Source organism: Gavialis gangeticus, unplaced genomic scaffold (genome assembly GCF_001723915.1).
Source record: "Gavialis gangeticus isolate Ggan-Ray unplaced genomic scaffold, GavGan_comp1, whole genome shotgun sequence".
In the NCBI taxonomy this organism is placed as follows: Eukaryota; Metazoa; Chordata; order Crocodylia; family Gavialidae; genus Gavialis; species Gavialis gangeticus.
In genome coordinates, this window is record NW_017728993.1 from 69,316,688 (window position 1) to 69,335,143 (window position 18,456).

The 18,456-nt window shown below is 49.7% G+C and overlaps 1 protein-coding gene across 2 annotated transcripts in view; it reads right to left on the reverse strand.

Annotated features, from left to right (window-relative positions):
• The window catches only part of LOC109287037 (myomegalin-like), a 152,004-nt gene that overhangs the window by 107,549 nt on the left and 25,999 nt on the right, over window positions 1-18,456 (reverse strand). For both annotated transcript variants that reach the window (XM_019501959.1, XM_019501961.1), the window contains exons 4-7: window positions 15,387-15,463; window positions 10,497-10,620; window positions 8,081-8,256; window positions 6,810-6,927 (exon numbers count right to left, since the gene is read on the reverse strand). In XM_019501959.1, coding sequence (XP_019357504.1) covers window positions 6,810-6,927; window positions 8,081-8,256; window positions 10,497-10,620; window positions 15,387-15,463 — 495 coding nt within the window. The remainder of the gene's footprint in view (window positions 1-6,809; window positions 6,928-8,080; window positions 8,257-10,496; window positions 10,621-15,386; window positions 15,464-18,456) is intronic.

Consider the following 18,456-nt stretch of genomic DNA (forward strand, 5'->3'; position numbering starts at 1 on the left):
TGCGCAGAAGGAGCTGCACTGCTGGCAGGGGAATAGCTGATGTTGGCAGCTGGCACAGCCCCAAGGGAGGAGACAGCATTGCTCCTCCCGCATCTCCAGGGGCCGGGGCCTGTAGGGGGCCCTCAGGGAGCCGAGAGCGTGATCCAGGGTTACTCTCCGTGTACTCAGGCAGTGCCAGCCACAGCCAGGGTTGTGCTCTGCACCCCCAGCCCCGTGCACAAGCCCCTGCGCTACCTGCTCCCGGTGCCACCTTGGTGTACTTGATACTGGACCCTGTGCTGCTTCCCACCAGAGGTGCCTGCTCTTCCAGGACAGGGGCACTGCGCCTCTCTCCCTGCCCCCTGCTAATGCCAGCCCCCCCGACAACACCAAACACCCAGGCCTCTGAGGCAGCGAGTGGTGCCCCACCCGTTCTAACATTAAGCACCCACACACTGGCCCGGTCACCCATGAGCAGAGGGAGGTAACTAGCCGTGTTAATCTGAAGTCAGGCAAAAGGTAAGGTAGAGATGCACCTTGTAGACTACTACATCAGAGGTGCATCAGCTTGCCTCTACCAGCAGTGCCCCCTCCTTTTGGGTCTCCTCTCCCCTCCCCTTTGTATGCCAACAGCTACTTTCTAGTTAGAAGCTCCGCTTCCTGCAGTCCCTTCGCAGCATCTGATGAAGTCAGCCACTGCTTACGAAAGGTGATGCATCACTGACTTTGTTAGTCTGTTAGGTGCAAATGTACCCTGACTCCTCTCAGTCACCCAGCCATGCTTGCCAAAGGGCTCCTCACACTACCCAGCACTGAACACTGCCCGGAGCCACTTAATGCTCAACCTGCACAGAGCCTCCTGCCACTGAGAGTCCACCTGAGTGCCATGTGATACTGAGCTTCACCCACTCCATGTACCAATCAATCTTCTCACTGCCACTTGCCCACAAAGCAGTACCAGTTCTACCTATTGCTATGTAAAGCCCAGTGGTAGACAGTCTACCCAGTGCCTCCTGGCACCCAAATGGTCCCTTTTACTAACCAGCTTCCTGTGTCACCAGCCACAAACTCTCAGCATCAGGCTTCATTTTCTACCTAACAGGTACAGAAAAGTTTAAGGCAGAAATCATCATCCAGGTAGACAGGTCAAAAACTCAGCTTTTTAGTGAAATTGCCACTGGTGGTAAAATGAGCCTATTTTACCACAGTGGAATAAGAAGTCCCTCCCTTACCTCTGCAACATAAGCATCCATCAAATCATCCTTCACTAATGTACCCTAATTCTGGAGAAACTGCCCCTATCCAAAAGAGAAAGGGCTTGTTCGATAACCACAGTCCATACAAACTGTAGTCCTTCTGATGTTACGTGCTACTGGGGACCAGTTAATGCTAACTGTGCATTAACTGCCCAATAATGTGCTGTACCAATATAACAGAAATAGTGCCTGCTCTATGGAGCTTCCAAAATCTGGTGGATACAGCAAACAGCCAGGCAGGCACAAGCCCAATAATGTGGTGACACCAGTCAGCATAAAACACAGCAATCACAGCATGCCAGCTGCAGAGCCACCACCAACTATTTTGTAGGTATCATGGTAGTGGATAATTTTAAGAGGGTGGGGGAAGGAGGTGGCTCTGAGAAGCAGCAAAGTCTGGGGTTTTTTTGTGAAACAATTTATTACAAACTAGATGACAAAAAATGCACAGCAGAGCAACAACCCAGAAACCATCTAAAACCTCAGACATACATACCAGGAAGACAGAGAAATCTGAGAAAGGGTTGAGATCTTCCAACCCTTTGTGTGCAGAGAGCAAGGGTGGGGGGGAGAGAAAATCCTGCTATACCTGCTGAGCAGGCAGAACTGTTTCAATCAGCTACCCTTCCCCAGGAAGTGGAATAATGGGTTGGAGCAGATGGAAGCCCCCCTGGAGACAGTCCTATACTATGTAGTTCAGAAAGCTTAAAAGCTATAGATTTGGAAGCCAGCCAGCTGCCCAAATTATAGCTTCTCTGCTTCACAGCCTGGGCACTCATTCTGCATGAACAGGCCGGGGGGGGTGTTATTCTTCAGTGCAGCCTGGAAGAGGGGCTGCAATTACGGGGCTTTGTTATTTCCTGATTCTAGGAGGCAGAACTGTCCAGCTGTTTGGAAGCTGTTGGGCTTGTGTTTTGCTGGAGTACCACAGGCACATCACTGTGCTCCAGCGTCCTGCAGGAAGGAAAACTTTTTGCCCCTTTCACTTACAGGGAAAATCCTTCAAATGTTACACCCAGGAGACAAGGTTCTTTGGGTAAATGTGATATCTTTTTAGACCAACTAAGTAGTTGGAAAAATTGTTTTTTGCAAGCTTTTGGGTACAAACACCCTTCTTCAGACATAGAGAGAGCCTACAGGTGAATTGTGTGCTCTCTTGGGTAGAAGAGAAGCCAAAATGCAAAATGCAAGTCTGTGAAAATGCAAATGCATGGCAGTGAGGATCAGAGGGAATGGGAGACAATAGGTGTGAGACAGGTGGGGGCAGGGAGGAAAGGGGGAATGTTGAACTGGTGAGAGAATGCAGCTGGTAAAATGCAGACAGGTTACCTGGGGTTATCAGATGTTAGCCCATTATAACATGCCATAAATCCAATGTCTATATTTAGTCCAAGGGTATATAGGTTGTAGCCATGTTGGTCTAAGGACATAGGCAGACGAGGTTCTTTGGGTAAATCTAGTATCTTTTATTAGACTATTTTTATTAGACTTTTTTTTTTAGAGTATTAGAAGGCTCAGATCAAGTGCAGGCCTCTTGAAGGCTCAGGATAAGTGCAGTGGCTTCTTAACCTGGCAGGTGAAATACCATGTATCTGTGTCCAGGAAGGCAGTTTTCCTGAACCACCCCACAGGATACCTGCTGTTCTGGCATGGTTCAGTACCCACCAAGGTGTAGTGGCTTTAAGCTTCCGAACTCCAAGCCTCTGGGCTTGGACCTGCAAGTAGGACACCCAACAAAGGATTTGGAAACATCTGAGGCCTATGTTTGCTGGTAGTTGAGCCATTTATGGTTCTGGATTCTTGGATGTGGAATTAGTTTTGGCTAATTTGGCCTCAGATACAAATTATTTTAAAAACAATTAGATTTATTATATTATTTATTTTTATTAGATTATTTTATCTGAGTTGGTCTAATAAAAGACATTGGATTTACCCAAAGAACCTTGTCTGCCTATATTTAGTCCATGATTTTTTCTATCCAGCAGATCTATGAAGTGAACAACTAACAACCCTAAAACATCAAGGAGTGGCTCTACTGACTTCAGCAAGATTTATCAGTGCAGCCAGAGCTCACCACTGAGGGAATCAAGGATTTAACCAATGTGATTGCATCAGCCCATGAACCAGGTGGAACTCACGTCACCTGTAGTCTGGCCCTTGTGGCAAGAGAACCGCTGCTATCATGAGACTTTCTGTAGTGCACATCATTGCCTGCAACTCCAGCCACCTGCACAGTCAGGCTAGGAAACAGACATGCCACAGGATTAATACAGAGCAATCTTGCTGTGAAGAGGTAAGAATCACGTGTGTGGCATGAAACTGAGCTCTGCTTCTCTTGGCTAAAGGCAGCCTGTGCTGGCATCCAGACCAAGCTCCTTCGCTGGTGGTGAATGAGCTGTTGGACCAACAGGGGGCACCAGGATTCCACAGCAAGAGCTGATTCAGGCAGAGCAGGTGGGACTCCTGCCTTGGCCATGCTCAGGAGCCCAGTGAAGGGGTGTGTTGCCATTCGTTTTTGGACAGCAAGCAGTCTCCACTTTCTTGCCATCAGCATTTTATTAAGCAGCTGCTCTTCCTGGTAGTTTGACATCTGCAGGGATACTTTGCACTCCGTGAGCCTCAGGGGCCCTGGTAGGGGAGGGTTGTTTATTCCTCGTATTTAGAGTCCGGTGTTTGCTCATTTGTCGAGAGATGTAAAGGCACTGCTGTCAAATCCTTTCCAGAAACACAACCGGCCATTGGAGCACAGAGCCTGCAGCCTGACAGCCACAGTGCATGCATTCAAAGTGGCTGGCAGGCTTCCACTCTGAGTTGAGTGTCAAATATTGGTCTAATAAAAGGTACAAATCCTAAACCAAGAGTTTTAGAATTTTGCATTTCTTTTTGCTTCAGACCAACATGGCTACCACATACATCCCTGAAATATCACCAAGCCATTCCCCCCATCAGAGAAATCTCTTTCACTGACAATCAGGCTCAGATCCTAGAGTTTATCACCATCTCCTTTCCTCCACCGCTGCTGCTTCATGTTCCCTGCACCTAGCAGAGAGCCTCTGCCTTCTTCATTCATTCAGGGATCAGTTTTCTGCTGGTATCCTTTTCCTCTTCTATTCCGTGGGGTGTGTGCAGTAAAGGCTGCCTCGTAAAATTGCTTTTAACACGAGAAGGGGACAGTGCTGCCCAGCACCTGCCTCCAAAAACGCATCTTTGAGGAGGTGACATCCCAGGAACTCCAGCTGCTGCTGGGTAATCTGTTTTGATCCCTTCGCAGCCTTGCTGTCCCTGCTGACACATGTGGCTGGGTTTTCAGAGGATATTTTAAGAAACTGGTTTTAAACAGAATGCCTAAAGCCCTAAGCAATTCCATAAGAAGTATAAATCACAGATTGGACCATAACGCCCTAGAAATTAAGGTGCAATTTTGTAAATTTTTGTTTCTTTTTTCTGTTTTTCTTCATTGAGAACAGGCAACAATGAAGCAAGATTCAGTTTTCCCAGCAGTTTCATAGTTTCATAGTTAGTAGGGTTGGAAGGGACCTGAGCAGATCAAGTCCGACCCCCTGCCATGGCAGGAAAGAGTACTGGGGTCAAACAACCCCAGCAAGGTGATTGTCTAGCCTTGTCCTAAAGACCCCCAGAGTAGGAGCCAGCACCACTTCACTTGGAAGTTGGTTCCAGATCCTAGCCGCCCTGACAGTGAAGTAGCGCCTCCTGATGTCTAATCTGAATTTACCCTCTGCCAGCTTCTGACCATTATTTCTAGTCACTCCTGGTTGTGCTCGGGGGAACAGGGACTCCCCCAGTGCCTGCTGGTCCCCTCTGACTAGTTTGTAACAGGCCACTAGATCCCCCCTCAGCCTTCTCTTGTGGAGGCTGAACAGGTTCAGGTCCCGTAGCCTCTCCTCATAGGGCCTGCCCTGCTGCCCCCTGATCATGCGAGTGGCCCTCCTCTGGACCCTCTCCATGTTGTCCACATCCCAGTCTTTGGGTTACTATATAGCTTATACCAGGTCCTGCAGAGATGTAGCCAGGGCATCTTTCACTGCCCATGATTCTAGCTGCAATGCAATGCCGATATGTGTGTTTATGTAGCACACGACTTGCCATATCAGGGCTCCATCTAGCCCAGTTGGGTATCAATCAGGACCAGCTGCTTCACTGAAAGCACAACTAGCAAAGCCCCTCAGAAAGGATGGACACAGAATTGCTTGCCCCAAGAGGAAAGTAGTTCTTCCAGTCAGCTTGAAGCAGCACTTGTATCCTCTGAACAGTATATTTCAAGACAGGCCTGGATGGTTGTGTGCATCGCAAGAACATCCACAATGTGAGTTTTTTATGTACAGCACTTGGCTACTCCTGTCCTCAGCAATCATTTGTGGCAGAGAGAAGCACAGGATAAATGCCTATTCTGAATAACACCATTCCCTTGCATAGGTTTAATTTACTGCCCTTCGGTTCCCACAAAATTTCCGTTACCCCTGTACCATGAGAATCAAATCAGAGCACCTGACTTACCTTCCCTTGGGAACTGGAATTCTCTCCTTCTCTGGCAGAGGCCAGAGCAGGCCATACAGCCTGCCCCCTTTCACAGCATGCCCTGCAGTAGAGACCTATAATTCCTAGCAGCCCAGGACATCTGATTCCCAGTGTTTCTCCAGTGATGAGGAACATATGAAACTTCATTGCAAAGTTCCCCAAGCAGTGGCAGCTGGCTAGATTTGCTTCCAGCTGTCATGCCATGACCTCTTCCTCCTCATGGTAGTCTGGAAGGGGGGTTCTACAACAGTGGTAACAAGCCAGTGATACCTCCTGAGAATGCCAGGTTCCAACCTGAGCCCATTTGAAGAGGGCTTCACAAGGTTTGGACACAAGGCTGTAGATAAACATTTGGAAACCCACTGGTTAAAAAATGCTGCCTGAATGCTAAGGATCAAGTCCCTTAGCTAAGGGAAGTCCATCCCATGTATTTAGTTCAGCTAACCCATTCCATCACGGCTGGAAAACAGTTTTGCACCATAACCTTGTCCACACTGACCAGACTAATTGGGCCACTGCCCCCTGGTGCAGCTCCATTTAAGCTAAACAAAGCACAAAGTTGATCCAGTGTCTTCAGCTTTGTCAGTATAAGTTGTTTTAATGCATCCACCTTGCAGGAATAAAGCCCCAGTGTGGAAAGGAAGGGACTGGGAGTAGGACTACTTCCTCACACACACACACACACACACACGCACACACACACCGATCTGCATCTATGTAAGACACAGTGGTACAAATAAATAATTGCTATTGTACCAATCAATGAACAAATGAGCCCATAATCCCAACACCAGCTTTCTACTCAAATCCAACCTTGGCTCAGATATCATGTCACCTATCTCTGATCCGGCTCTTTTTTATCCCTAGATCTCAAAATGCTTAACAAAGTGGGGCTGAGGCACAGAGAGAGAGAGGAGCCTGGTCACCCAGGAGTGCAGTGGCCAAGCTGGAAAACAAACACAGAGAAGGACCTGATTCCATGGGCAGCAGAAACATCCTGGAGGCCTTCACACTGTCACCTGCCAGCTGGCATCTTACCTGCACCTCCATCTCCTTGGGCTCCTCCAGACGCTGCAGCAGGTTCTGCTTCTCGGTGGACAGTAGCTCAATGAGCTGCTCTTTGGCACTCAGATTCTGGGTCAGCTCTTCAATCATTCTGCAAAGGAGAAAATGACTTGGTTACCTTGGGCAAAAACAGGAGGAACTCAGACATGGGGCTCTGAGCTTAGAATAGGATGCTTGCCAGGGATAGAGACAAAGACGGCTCTACATCAACTCTGAAGAACTGATTCAGGGGCCAGCTAAGGAGTGGTTCAACCCACAGGGTAAATCAGAGCCGCCTCAAGGCTGCTCTAACTGAGACCAGAGTGCCCACTTCCCCTAGAGCAGGGGTGGGCAAAGTCCAGCCTGTGAGCTAGATCGGGCCTGAGACAGACTCCATTTTCCAGCAGCCCTGGCTCCTGGCCAGTCTCCATGGAGACTCTGGGAGTACAGGGGCATGACAGTGCAGGGCCATGACAGCATGGAGCTGCACAACCAGGGCTCTGCCCTGGCCCCACCCTGCCATGCCTGGGATCCCAAGACTGGGAAATGGAGCCAGATCCGCCATTTTGCCCACCTCTGCCCTAGAGGATGCACCAGGAGTAGTTGCAATATAAGGGCCTTCTGACTAGGCCCTCTCCCTGACCATACCAAGGAGGTGATGCAGGGGCTACAGCAATTACTAAGCTGGCAATACAGCACCCAGGGAGTTCCTGTCCCCTGGGGTACCTCCTAGGGCCTATAGCCACAGCTTCACAACCCCCCTGCACCTGTGCCATAGCACCAAAAGGAACAGCCACCCCCAAAAGGAGACTCTAAATGACAGGAACTGTCCTATTCTGTTTCCTCCCCAGTAATAAAACAGGGCACTGCACCTGCCCCCCGCCCCTCCCCACCAACAGGTGTTCCTCACAATTCTTATCCCATCCATGGTCTCAGGTGATCATTAGCTCATCAAGGCAGCATCACCCACTGTGTGACCCTCTCTGGCTCAGCAGGACATTGCCACCCACCAGGGATTCACCAGTGAGCCACAGACTGTACTGGAGACCTTGCCCCATCCCCAAAGTGAGACTTCGTTCACCAAGGAAGGCCATAAGCTGTGTGACCAGCCCCACTGCAATCTGTCTCTCTCTCCCCAGCAAATTAATTCTATGGTTTGGTATGGGAGGCAAGTAACCACTACTCTGGATCCAGAAGGAAGCAGGTACCCTGATTGGCAAGAAGCCAGGGATGCGGAAGCCGCAGAAGTGACTATGGGCACCTACTTGTTCTTCTGTGCCAGTGCAGCACAGTAATCATCCAGCAGAACCTGGGCTTTCCTCGCCTCCTCCTCCTTCCTGCTGATCTCCTTCAGCTTCTCGGTCAACTCTTGGCAGCGCTCCTTCTCCACCTCTGCCAGGGCCGCCGTCTTCTCTGCCTCGCTCTTTGCTAACCTGGCCTCCTGCAGAGGGAGCATGAAGTGAGCCGGACAAGTATCTCCTCTCCACTGGGGTGGGCTCTAAAGCCATGAGCCCTACTTGCTTTTCCATGGAAATAGCAGCAGTGTCCACAGGTGGCTGTCCCCACAGGATTAGGGGAAGGATACAAGGCTGGGGTACAGGCCTGAGCTGTTCAAAGTGCTAATAATACTGACCGGTGGCTGAAGCATCAATTTTAGTATTTGTGGGACCTGCCGCTGGAGGCCTTGTGTGGGTTTTACACAGTTTTACTTGAGCTTTCCCTCCTCAAACTCAGCTTCTCCATGAGGAATGGGCTCCTGGCCATGTTAGTCATAGACTGAAACTCCCAAAGATGCGTACTATGGAAAGATCACTCTGTGCAGGCTCAGCCACTTAGGCTCAGGGACTCTAGAACTTTAAAAATCTCCTCTCCTATCATCTTGGACCAAAACATCCTGAAGTTAGTAATGGCGCCATATAAGCTGTCTCTTTGAGACATCTCTTGGAAGGGCCTGAAATATGCTCTCTGCAACAGTGAACGAGTTTCTAGAGGTGCTCATCTGGTCAAGTTCCTGTTGAAAGGATGGCTTTGATCATGCTGGGATTTTACTGTATTATCAGTGATATGCCCAGAGCCCCAGAAAGGCAGTTTGCTTATCATGAATGAAATCTAAATAAATAATGAAGCTGTGTTTGCTAAGTAATGTCTCTACAGGCTTGCAAAGGCGCAAGGCAGTGACAGGGACTATTGATCACAGACTGGTGCTGCTGGAACAAATGCAAGTTTCTCCCTGAAAAAAATGCAGCAAGAGCTTGCCAAGAAACTCACTGCTCTAAATCAAGGATAAGAGAATGGGAAAGGTTAAAAATCACTCTCCTGAAATTTTGGGTTCACCCAACATGCTTCAGGCCAAATTCTGTGCATCTTCCATACCCTCATTTACACAAAACCCTTTCTCTTTCTTGCCTCTTTTCTTTATTTTAAGTCCCAAAGAAATTACATGAAAAATACAATGCCCTCTGTGACAACTATATGAAAGATATGAAGGTAAAATCAAGCAACCCCAGAGCTGCAAGTGGGCAGGTTCTCTTAGTGCCATAGCTCTCTCACAATCTGGATTACTGCTTTCTACAGAGGCAGCTGGGTTTTCCAGTGCCAAGCACCCAGCAATTCCCATTGAACTTCAGCTGTGTATCGATAATTACTGTATTTAAGCAAAAAGATAAGTGGCTTTGCTAGAATTGATGGAGCCTTTGTTTCTGAGATGCCTCCCAGAGACGCCTGACTCCTGTGTGAGCAGAGAGAGACTGTAAAGATCAACAACAGGCTACTGCAAACCGTGCCTTCTTGCAAGGAGGGCAGAGCTGTTGTTTCAGTGGGAAAAATAGGAAGCAGTGCCCAGTGAACACAGAACCCTGTGACCTACTCTCATCCCCCTGCAAAGGCCCACTGTGGAGTGCCTGGATCCCCCAACGCCACGTGCTGGGGGAAAGGGAAGAGAGAAATGAGTTGGAGGGCTCAGAGCTCTGCTCTTCATGAATAGAGGGCACTGACACATGTGGGGGGAAATAAAACACTTTACTGCAAGAAGTTCGACCTGGCTCTGCAACATCTGTAGAGACTGGGCACCTTTTAGCGCTTTTATCGAATAGCTGATTCAATCAACTATTAGATAAAAATTCCCCCCAGAACGCCCTATCTATAGCACCCTATCTAAAGCGCCCTATCTATACAGATGTTGGGTGAGCCGGGTCCAACTAACACAATGCCTCTTCTGGGCATGCACTGGGCTCAGGTTGGGGGGGGGGAGAGGGCAGGGGGAGGTGCAAAATGGAAAGTAAAGCACAGTTTTTGGGATGTTTTTTAAGGCTGTAAGCAGCCAAAAGGCCTTTTACCTGTGGCTTGAGGGACAGTAGCATGGGCCTCAGGTCTGACCTGTTTCCTGGAACCAAAAGGGAGTCATGGGAGCACCCCAAGCTCTGTGAGCATAACAAAACAAAGCATCCTGATTTCCCAGGTCCTGGCTCCCCAGCTCCCAAAGCCTGTGATGTATGTGCAGAGGGAATGCACCAAGAGAACAAGCACCCAAAGGGGCTGTGCCCCACAGCATGTGGGGAAGAAACCAGCATGCCAGACTCTCACTGAGAAGGCTCACCAAGAAAGAAAACCCAGCCACTCTTGGCAGATGCCCCAGGAACCTGCATCCTTCTCCCATTGGCAGGTACTGCCTCACGCACCCACCTCCTGCAGGAGCTGGACTTTGTTCTCCAGAAGCTCATACACATGCTCTGATTCCTGCTGTTTCTCCTCATACTGGCGACGCAGCTCCGCTTCATTGCGATTGGTCAGGCTCTCAGCAGCCACCCTGAAACACATGGTGCCAGCAAGTCAGAGCAAGGGGCAATACTGGGAGCCCCAAGAAGACAGTAGGTAAGGCTTTCTCTCTCCATGGCTGCTTCAAGGCATTCTGCCTTAGGGCTTGCAAACAGGGTTCAGCTGAGCATGACTCTAAATGAGTCTCTGCTGGGCTAGGACTGGGGACAGCACCAGTGCAGACCAGCCAGCTTCATTTTTACTAACACTTACTCTCACTTCACTGCGCAGAGCTACATGGCACCATGGTAAGAACAGTCACCAGCAGCTAGCCCACTGCCACTCCCATGCTGTCAAAGCTGGTCCAGCTGCACAGGGGCTGTAGCTATGGGCAACTGGGACACGTGCCCCACCCCGGTGACCAGTCCCACTGACCAGAGGGGGTGGTCCCCCATGGGCAACCCTGCGGTCCTGGTGGGGGGTGTCCCATGACGGCCAATTGCCACGGTCAATTGCTGCACTCGCTGCAGCCACTGCTGGAAGTGGCTGTAGCCGCTTCTGGGAGCAAGCGCTGGCCGATTGCTGCAGCAACTCCCAAAAGCAGCTGCAGCTACTCCCAAAAGGGGCTACAAGCACAATGATCAGTTTGCACTTGCAGGGGGGGCACCAGAGCTCCTGCTGCCCCCCACTGCCCATTGCCTAAGCAGCAAGCGCAGCTGTCAGGGGTGCACCAGCGCTCTCAGGGGGTACATGTGCACCTCCATGCACCCCCTACGTGTTGCCACTGGCTGTAGCAACACCGAAAGATTTCAGAAGCTGATCAGAGGTGCATCCTGCTTGTCCTGGCATTTGGAGTTTGCAAGAAAAAGCACCTAGGACATGGGGGGCAAGCCCACTCCTCCCACAAGACCAGGATCTGGTTCTGCATCAGTTTTACCCTGCAGCATGGGCATTAGGCAATGAGTTTCAACTATAGCAAGGCAGATTATGAGCCAACTTCACGAAACACTTCCTAAGAGTTAGAACTGCAGGGCAATGGAGCAACCTGCCCAAGGAGGCTGTGGAATCTCCTCCCATGGCGGTTTGCAAGATGAGGCTGGCTGGGCACTGTTTAGGAATGAACAAATCTCACATTTGTGCAGGGGTCAAGCTAAATGATCTCTAAGCTCCCTTCCTACCCTACAATTTTAGGCAGGGATCCAGGCGCAGACTCTTGCCCTTGAGACACAGGGCTAGAATGCACCTCAGAGACCTGTGGGTACACACCAATCTGGTTAGCATGACAGGAGCTGCAAATAACAGTCATCCACCCAATCCAGACAGGACAAGGGCAACAAGGTGAGAAAGCAAGAACCTCTTGAAGTCCCACATGAAGCTGAAAGGCCTCCTGAGCATAGCACAAACTACATAAGGAGATGGAGTGGGGAAGAGAAGTGACCCTAGCATTCTGGAAAGAAATCTATTAACCCATGTTTATCCCGCACTTGCTCCTGTTATTTCCAAGCCCCTGACATTTGAGGATGACAAAGCCATGCCCCACATGGCCCCAGCCATGACACCAGGTCAGACTGTATTCAGGTTTTCCTTCCATGTCTGTTCTCTGACTTGGCAGAGAGGACGGTGGCCTCTGCAGCTTTGAGGTGCTCCTCACATCTCAGGCACCACATGCTGCTGCCTCTCTCTCTCTGGTGAACCCTGTCACTGCCGGCTCCCAATACTTCCATACATGAGCAGATGGAGGTGCCTGCACTCTTTCTTTCCTGATCAAAAAGCATGGCCAAGTGCACAATGGATTGCAATTAAATCCATTTTCCAACAAGGCTGGAGACATCAGTTTCCATTCAGTCACCTCCCAGATGGGGCAGGATGGATACAATGGTTATATCTGTTTCATAGCTTTCATAGACATTAGGGCTGGAAGGGACCTCATGAGATCATCACGTCCAGCCACCTGGCCAAAGGGTAGGAAGTCAGCTGGGGTCAGATGACCCCAGCAAAATTATCATCCAAACACTTCTTGAATGTGTCCAGAGTAGGTCCTTGCACCACTTCTGCGGGGAGTCTGTTCCAGACTCTAGAGACTTGGACAGTAAAGAAGTTTGATTGTATCCTTTTCCCCACACCCATAGTATTTGTCTTTTTTGGACAACCTACAACAACAACAATCTCTCCAGATGCGTGTGCAGCATCCAGCTCAAGACAGACCTAACCCTGACTGGCACCCTCCCCTGCCCCAGCACTACTAGAAAGTGACCACTAAACAGGAGAAAAACAGCTTCCCTGCTACCTGGCTATATCTCAATTCCTGCCTGTCCCTTGCAGCCTCAACCCCTGTCCTTGAAGTCTCCCTGCCTTTAAAATGTCACCTCTAGCCTACACTGAATACTACCATCCTAGTCCCAGGATCTGGGACCCTGTCAGCTCTTCCAAGAGGAACAGTGTCCAGAGCAGATCACAGAAAGGCATATTTTAAAATCTGAAAGACATTGTCATGTGAACATCATATTTGGGGACTGAGCTGATGCTTGCTTTGTTGTTTAAAGCAGTAGTTCTCAACCTTTTTTGCACCAGGACCTATCTGTAAAAATTGCTGGCCAGTCCTAACCCAGTGCCCCTCACTCCTGACCTGCTGCTCCCCACCCCCAGACCCTAGCCCCCCAGGGTGTGGGGCAGGAGGTGGGTGTATGAATTAGGGGGGGTGTGGCGTGGGACATGGGGATCCCAAGCAACCCTTTGCAGGCTGGAACTCTGCCAGCCTGCAAGGGAAAAGCCATGGTTTCCCACATTTTTCTCCTTTAAAGAAGAATCCATTTTTAAAGTTTGCTCATGACCCTTTCATATATTCTTAAGACACACAGGTTGAAAAATGCTGGTTTAAAGCATAAAAGCTTTTCTAAGGGGCAGAGAGGATGAAAAGGACAAGGCTGGGGAGAGGTAGGGGGTTCATGACTAAAACACCCATGGGGTGGCATCCTATTTGCAAACAGCCTATACTCTTGGCTTCTCTGCAGAGGCTGTGATGGGCCTGAGCCACACAGCCCCAAGCAGCAGAGGAATCTTCCAGCATCATGACAAACAGGTGCTGCCCGATTATTTTTAGTTCACAAACAGCTGCACCCGATCAAGCTGCAGCTAGAATGTTAGGCCAGATAACCCACCACCACCTCTTTGCCCTGCTCCCAATGTTATTTACAGCATGCTGGCAAATCCCCTCTGATGCTGACAGCTCTGGTGCTTTCACAGCCAGGAGTACATGCAATATCCAGGACTTCTTTCCCTTTAAAAGCCTTGCGGGGATTCCATGAGACTCTGCCTTTCCATACAGAAAAAAGAAAGCAGCTCCTTGTCATCCTTGCTGCAGAGCAAAGTGTCAAATTGTGAGCTGAGCTGAACAAACCCTAAAGGATCAGAAACCATGAGTTAAAATGGAAAGACCCCAACATTCAGGGAGGGCACTTCAACTTCTTGGCTTTTGAGCCACTTGTCGGGGAGGATCCAACTCATAATTTTAAATGCTAGGGGCTAGTAATCTGTCTCTTTGGACCTTCCTGATCCCTGCCCTGGGGTAACTGGAGAAAGTGGCTTGCTGGGAGCTCTGGGGAAGCTTGTCCTTCCTGAGACAAACTCCTCTACACAGAACAATAGGATCAGGAGGATGTTTGAGGCTCTGAAAGGCAAAGCTCTGCTTAACCAAACAATTTAAAGCAGGGGTGGGCAAAATGCAGCCCATGGGCCAGATGCGGCCCACCAGGCCATTCTATCTGGCCTGCAGGGTCCCTAAAAAATTTAGAAAATTAATACTTATCTGCCCCTGGCTGCCTGCCATGCAGCCCTCGATGGCTTGCCAAAACTCAGTAAGCGGCCCTCCACCCAAAATAATTGCACATCCCTGAATTAAAGCAACTGCTGCCCACAGGCAACTTGGAAAAATCTTCCTCCTTGTCCCCTGTGTCATTGCCTGGAAGGTACCATTCAGTACTCACCCACCACCCTAGGTCCTGCCCTCTCCCCAGTGGCCACACTATCAGCTCAGGTCCACCTACTGACCCTCTTCTGTCTGACCCACCAAGCTGGCATGGGTTGGCTCAGGGGCATTCACGGCAGCCACTGTGAACACAGAGGCCTCGCTACTGCTGTGCAGAGCCTTTAGTCTTAGAACAGCTGCTAATCCTGGCTACGTCCCCAGGACTGGACTGGGGTCACAATGGTGGCATGCAGAAAGAGGGACCACAGAGCCACAGCTGGGTCAAGAGAGCACCACTGTGCTAGCAGCTTCTCTCCCCTTCCAGCCTGACCCTCCCCCAGCTCTTGGCTCCCCACGTGGCAGGGAGGTGACACCCTTCAAGGAAAGACAGACTCTGGCCTACAGCCCAGGGGAGCTCCATCCTGAGAGTGTCCTGAGCTAGTGGTTTAGAGAAAACAGGTGGGGAATATGAGGCTCTGTATCTGCAGGAGCAGTTCTGCTCTGGTGTGTGTTGCTGCTGAATGCCAGGGAAAATGTTAGCCTTAAGGTGTCATGACTAGGACACTTGTTGGGCTTGTAAGCCAGCACAGCCTGACCTGTACCCCATACTGCCCAGTACTACCTACCAGGAGGCAGGAAGAGATTTGGTCTGTGGGATCCCTCCCCCAGATGCTCCTGGATTAGGGACAAGGTATGGCAGCTGTGGAGATGCAGGGAAGATAGGATGTTGGCACTAACTTGACTAGGCTTTCCTTGAGGACCTCTATGCCACTAGCCTTAGGAGGACTCTTTCTCCTCCTACAGAATGTATATGCATCTTTTCTGTCTGCGCCCCCAGTGGCAGAGTTACTTACCATGTCTTATCTAGGACCTGCTGTTTCTCCTGGAGCTCTCGCTTCAAGCTCTCCACTTCCACCTTCAGCTCAATGTTCTGAAAGAAACAGACTAGCAATAAGGATTACAGCCTGGCCACACTACCTCTGCAACTCACCCTCCCAGCTCTGCCCCTGCGAGAACCTGGACCACCTCCCTGTGCTGGGTCAGAGCTTAGCTCCTGGTCCTACCACCATCTCCCTCCCCAAGGTCTCTTGGAGCAGCAGGAAATTCCTGTCAAAGATTTTCCATCATCACGTTCCTGGCCAGTGAGGTCACCAGCAGGACAAAGTGCCTGGATTAAATGTCTCCTCGGGGCCCTTTATCCCTCTGGATCACACAACACAACAGGCGCATACCAGAGGAGCAGCTCTCCCCTTGCAGTCTTTTGGCTGTGACAAAGCCCTGTGACAAAGCTTCTAAAAGTGCCTTCATCCCCTGCTAACCCAATAAGCCTAGTTTTAGGCCTTCTCCAAACCAAGCAACACAGAAATCCCCCAAACTTTCTGTTCTTGGGAGTCCCAGATTGCTCTCCAAAGTCCCCAAAGCCAATACAGTGATCCTTGTACACTTCATTAGGACATGGTTCAGGCCTAGAACATATGGCCTAGATTATCTTCCCCCACCTATCTCTGCAGTGTTGTCCTGGTTTGGTGATAGGAAAGCTAAGTGGAAGTAGGCTAAGAAAGCAGATGGCATCCATAGTTTTCCTGCCTGGCACTAAAACAAGTTCTGTCCACCTGCAATGATACCCCACCTCTCCTGATGAACATGTCAGATCTCACAAGATCTTCTGCAATGCAGGGACCCAAGCCACATTACGGATGCTGAAGGAAACCAAGTAACTGGTCCTCCATCCCCTAGACTAGGACTGCACTGTCATTTGGTGCTGGGTGCCCTGTGGGCTAGAAGTGCAGTCTTTCAAGAGACATAAAAGCCAGATCTCTTCCATTTGTGGCCCTGAAAGTTTCTGTATCTTTGAGGGGTAGCAGTTGGCCATTCTAAGGGGATCACCCCAGCATCCTCTATAAACTCCCTGGGGATTTGTTAATTCTGTTTGTCTGACTCTCCAGCAGTTTCTGCTTCAACCTCCACCTCCTACTCCTCAGCGTTTAATAGGAGACCCCCCACAATCACACACCCAAAAAATCAAAGCAACAACAAAAGCTAACCAACAAAGAAATCCTCTGAAATGTGTCGTACTCAGGATCCATACCACATCATTATTTTCCTCCTGCTGGGCCTACTGTGTACGTTTACCAGGATGGAAAATCTCACTGCTTCTGATTCCCAGCCCTCTGCTCTCTCTGTACCCCCATCTACTTTGGTGCTGTTCTCTTAGGGGCCATTTACATTGTAGCTGAAGGTGTGATGGCCATGTGGGTGGCCACGGTAATACCAGCTCCAATCTGGCTAGCCTGGGTAACTACTATAGGCAAGACACAGCTGTGTGGGTTGCAGCCTGGGCTGTGCAAGCCTGCTACAGACCCTGGACATTCACTCAAGTCCCTGCCGCTGCTTCTTAACCTGACCCCAATACAGTGGGTACGAGCGAGCCTGAAGTGAAAGCAATGAACACAGCCCCAAAGTTAAAGGAAAGCAGGCTTGGCTATAAGGAGTGCTGGGAATCTCTAGCTTAGCTGTTCTGGGTCCCTTTATCTAGACAGCGCCTCTTCAGTCTGACTATACCAGATGCTCCCTTCCCCTCAATGATGGCAGCACATAGTGGGTGGACAAGGCCATGTGAAAGCATCTTCTGAATGCTCTAGGGCCCCTGAGCTACTGCCATCTCCTACTCGGTATGGCAGGGGTCAGGGCTCATCCCTTATGTAAGGAGCTGTAACATCCTGCAGGGACATCTGAGCCAGAACTAACTGGCCTCTCCCTGCTCCAATAGCCTTGAGGCTGTGAGGCCACAAGACAAAACAGCAGTGGCCTGGGGCCTGCTATGTGCTTTTCCTGAGAGGGACCGGCCGCCCCAGCCTGCAGTGAGCACAGGGCAGGGGAGGAGAATCTCACCTCTTGAGCCCTCGGTCACATACTGCCTGGCTTCTTGGGAGACTCACAGTCAAGCTGCTTCCTTTTCCTTGCCTAAGGATGCTAAGATAGCCCAGCACAGAATGTTTCAGTCCCGTATGACATCAATAAGTGATGCCACCATAATCCTCAATAAGCAGATCATCCCCTGGCCCAGAGTATCCTCTCTTCAGGGCCAGAGTAACAAGATCACTTATCTTACAAACCTCACGTATCCCCCTGGCAGCAACCAGGCTCCTGAACCAGCTCAGTGAGCAAAGGCATACAGAACTGCAGTGGTTTCAGTTACCTAACACCAAGGCAGTGCACCAAGTCAGCCAGGGGAGAAAGCCTTCATAAGCTTCTCTGACCCAAGTCAGTGCTAAACAGTAATCAAGGGTTATAGCTATCCAACCGTGAGTCTCCTAGGTGCACTGTTACAACACACACGGTACAGAGCTAGGAAATACATTTATACAGGACATCCTCAACTTACAACGTTTCAAGTTACAACGTTTTGTACTTACATCGTTTATTAATTGACACCCTGTTTCAACTTTCTGACCTCAGTTTTGACTTCACAACACTTGATCCGATGCGATGCCAGTGAACAAGTTCACTGCATCGCCCATCTCCGTGGAGAACATCTGTCCAAACTTCCTTGAACACTTTCTTAAGAAAGCAGACAAGACTCCAGAAAAACCTGCAGCCAAGACTCCTGAGAAGACTCCAGCCAAGAACCCTTCAAAAAGTCCAACCGAGAGCCTTTCAAAAAGTCCAGCAAAGTCACCTCAAAGAAGTCCTTTCAAATCAATATGATTGCTATTTACAATATAAATACATTAATGTAGCTATATTACTCATCTATAGTTGATTGAGAACAAAATTCTGAGTTATTTTTTGTGAAAACAGGGTATCGGGGCTTGGTTCAGGAACCAATCCCCCATTTATAATATTGTTTCTTATGGGAAAATCGGTTCCAAGTTACAATGTTTTGACTTAAGACGGGGTTTTCAGGAACCAATTGTATCATAA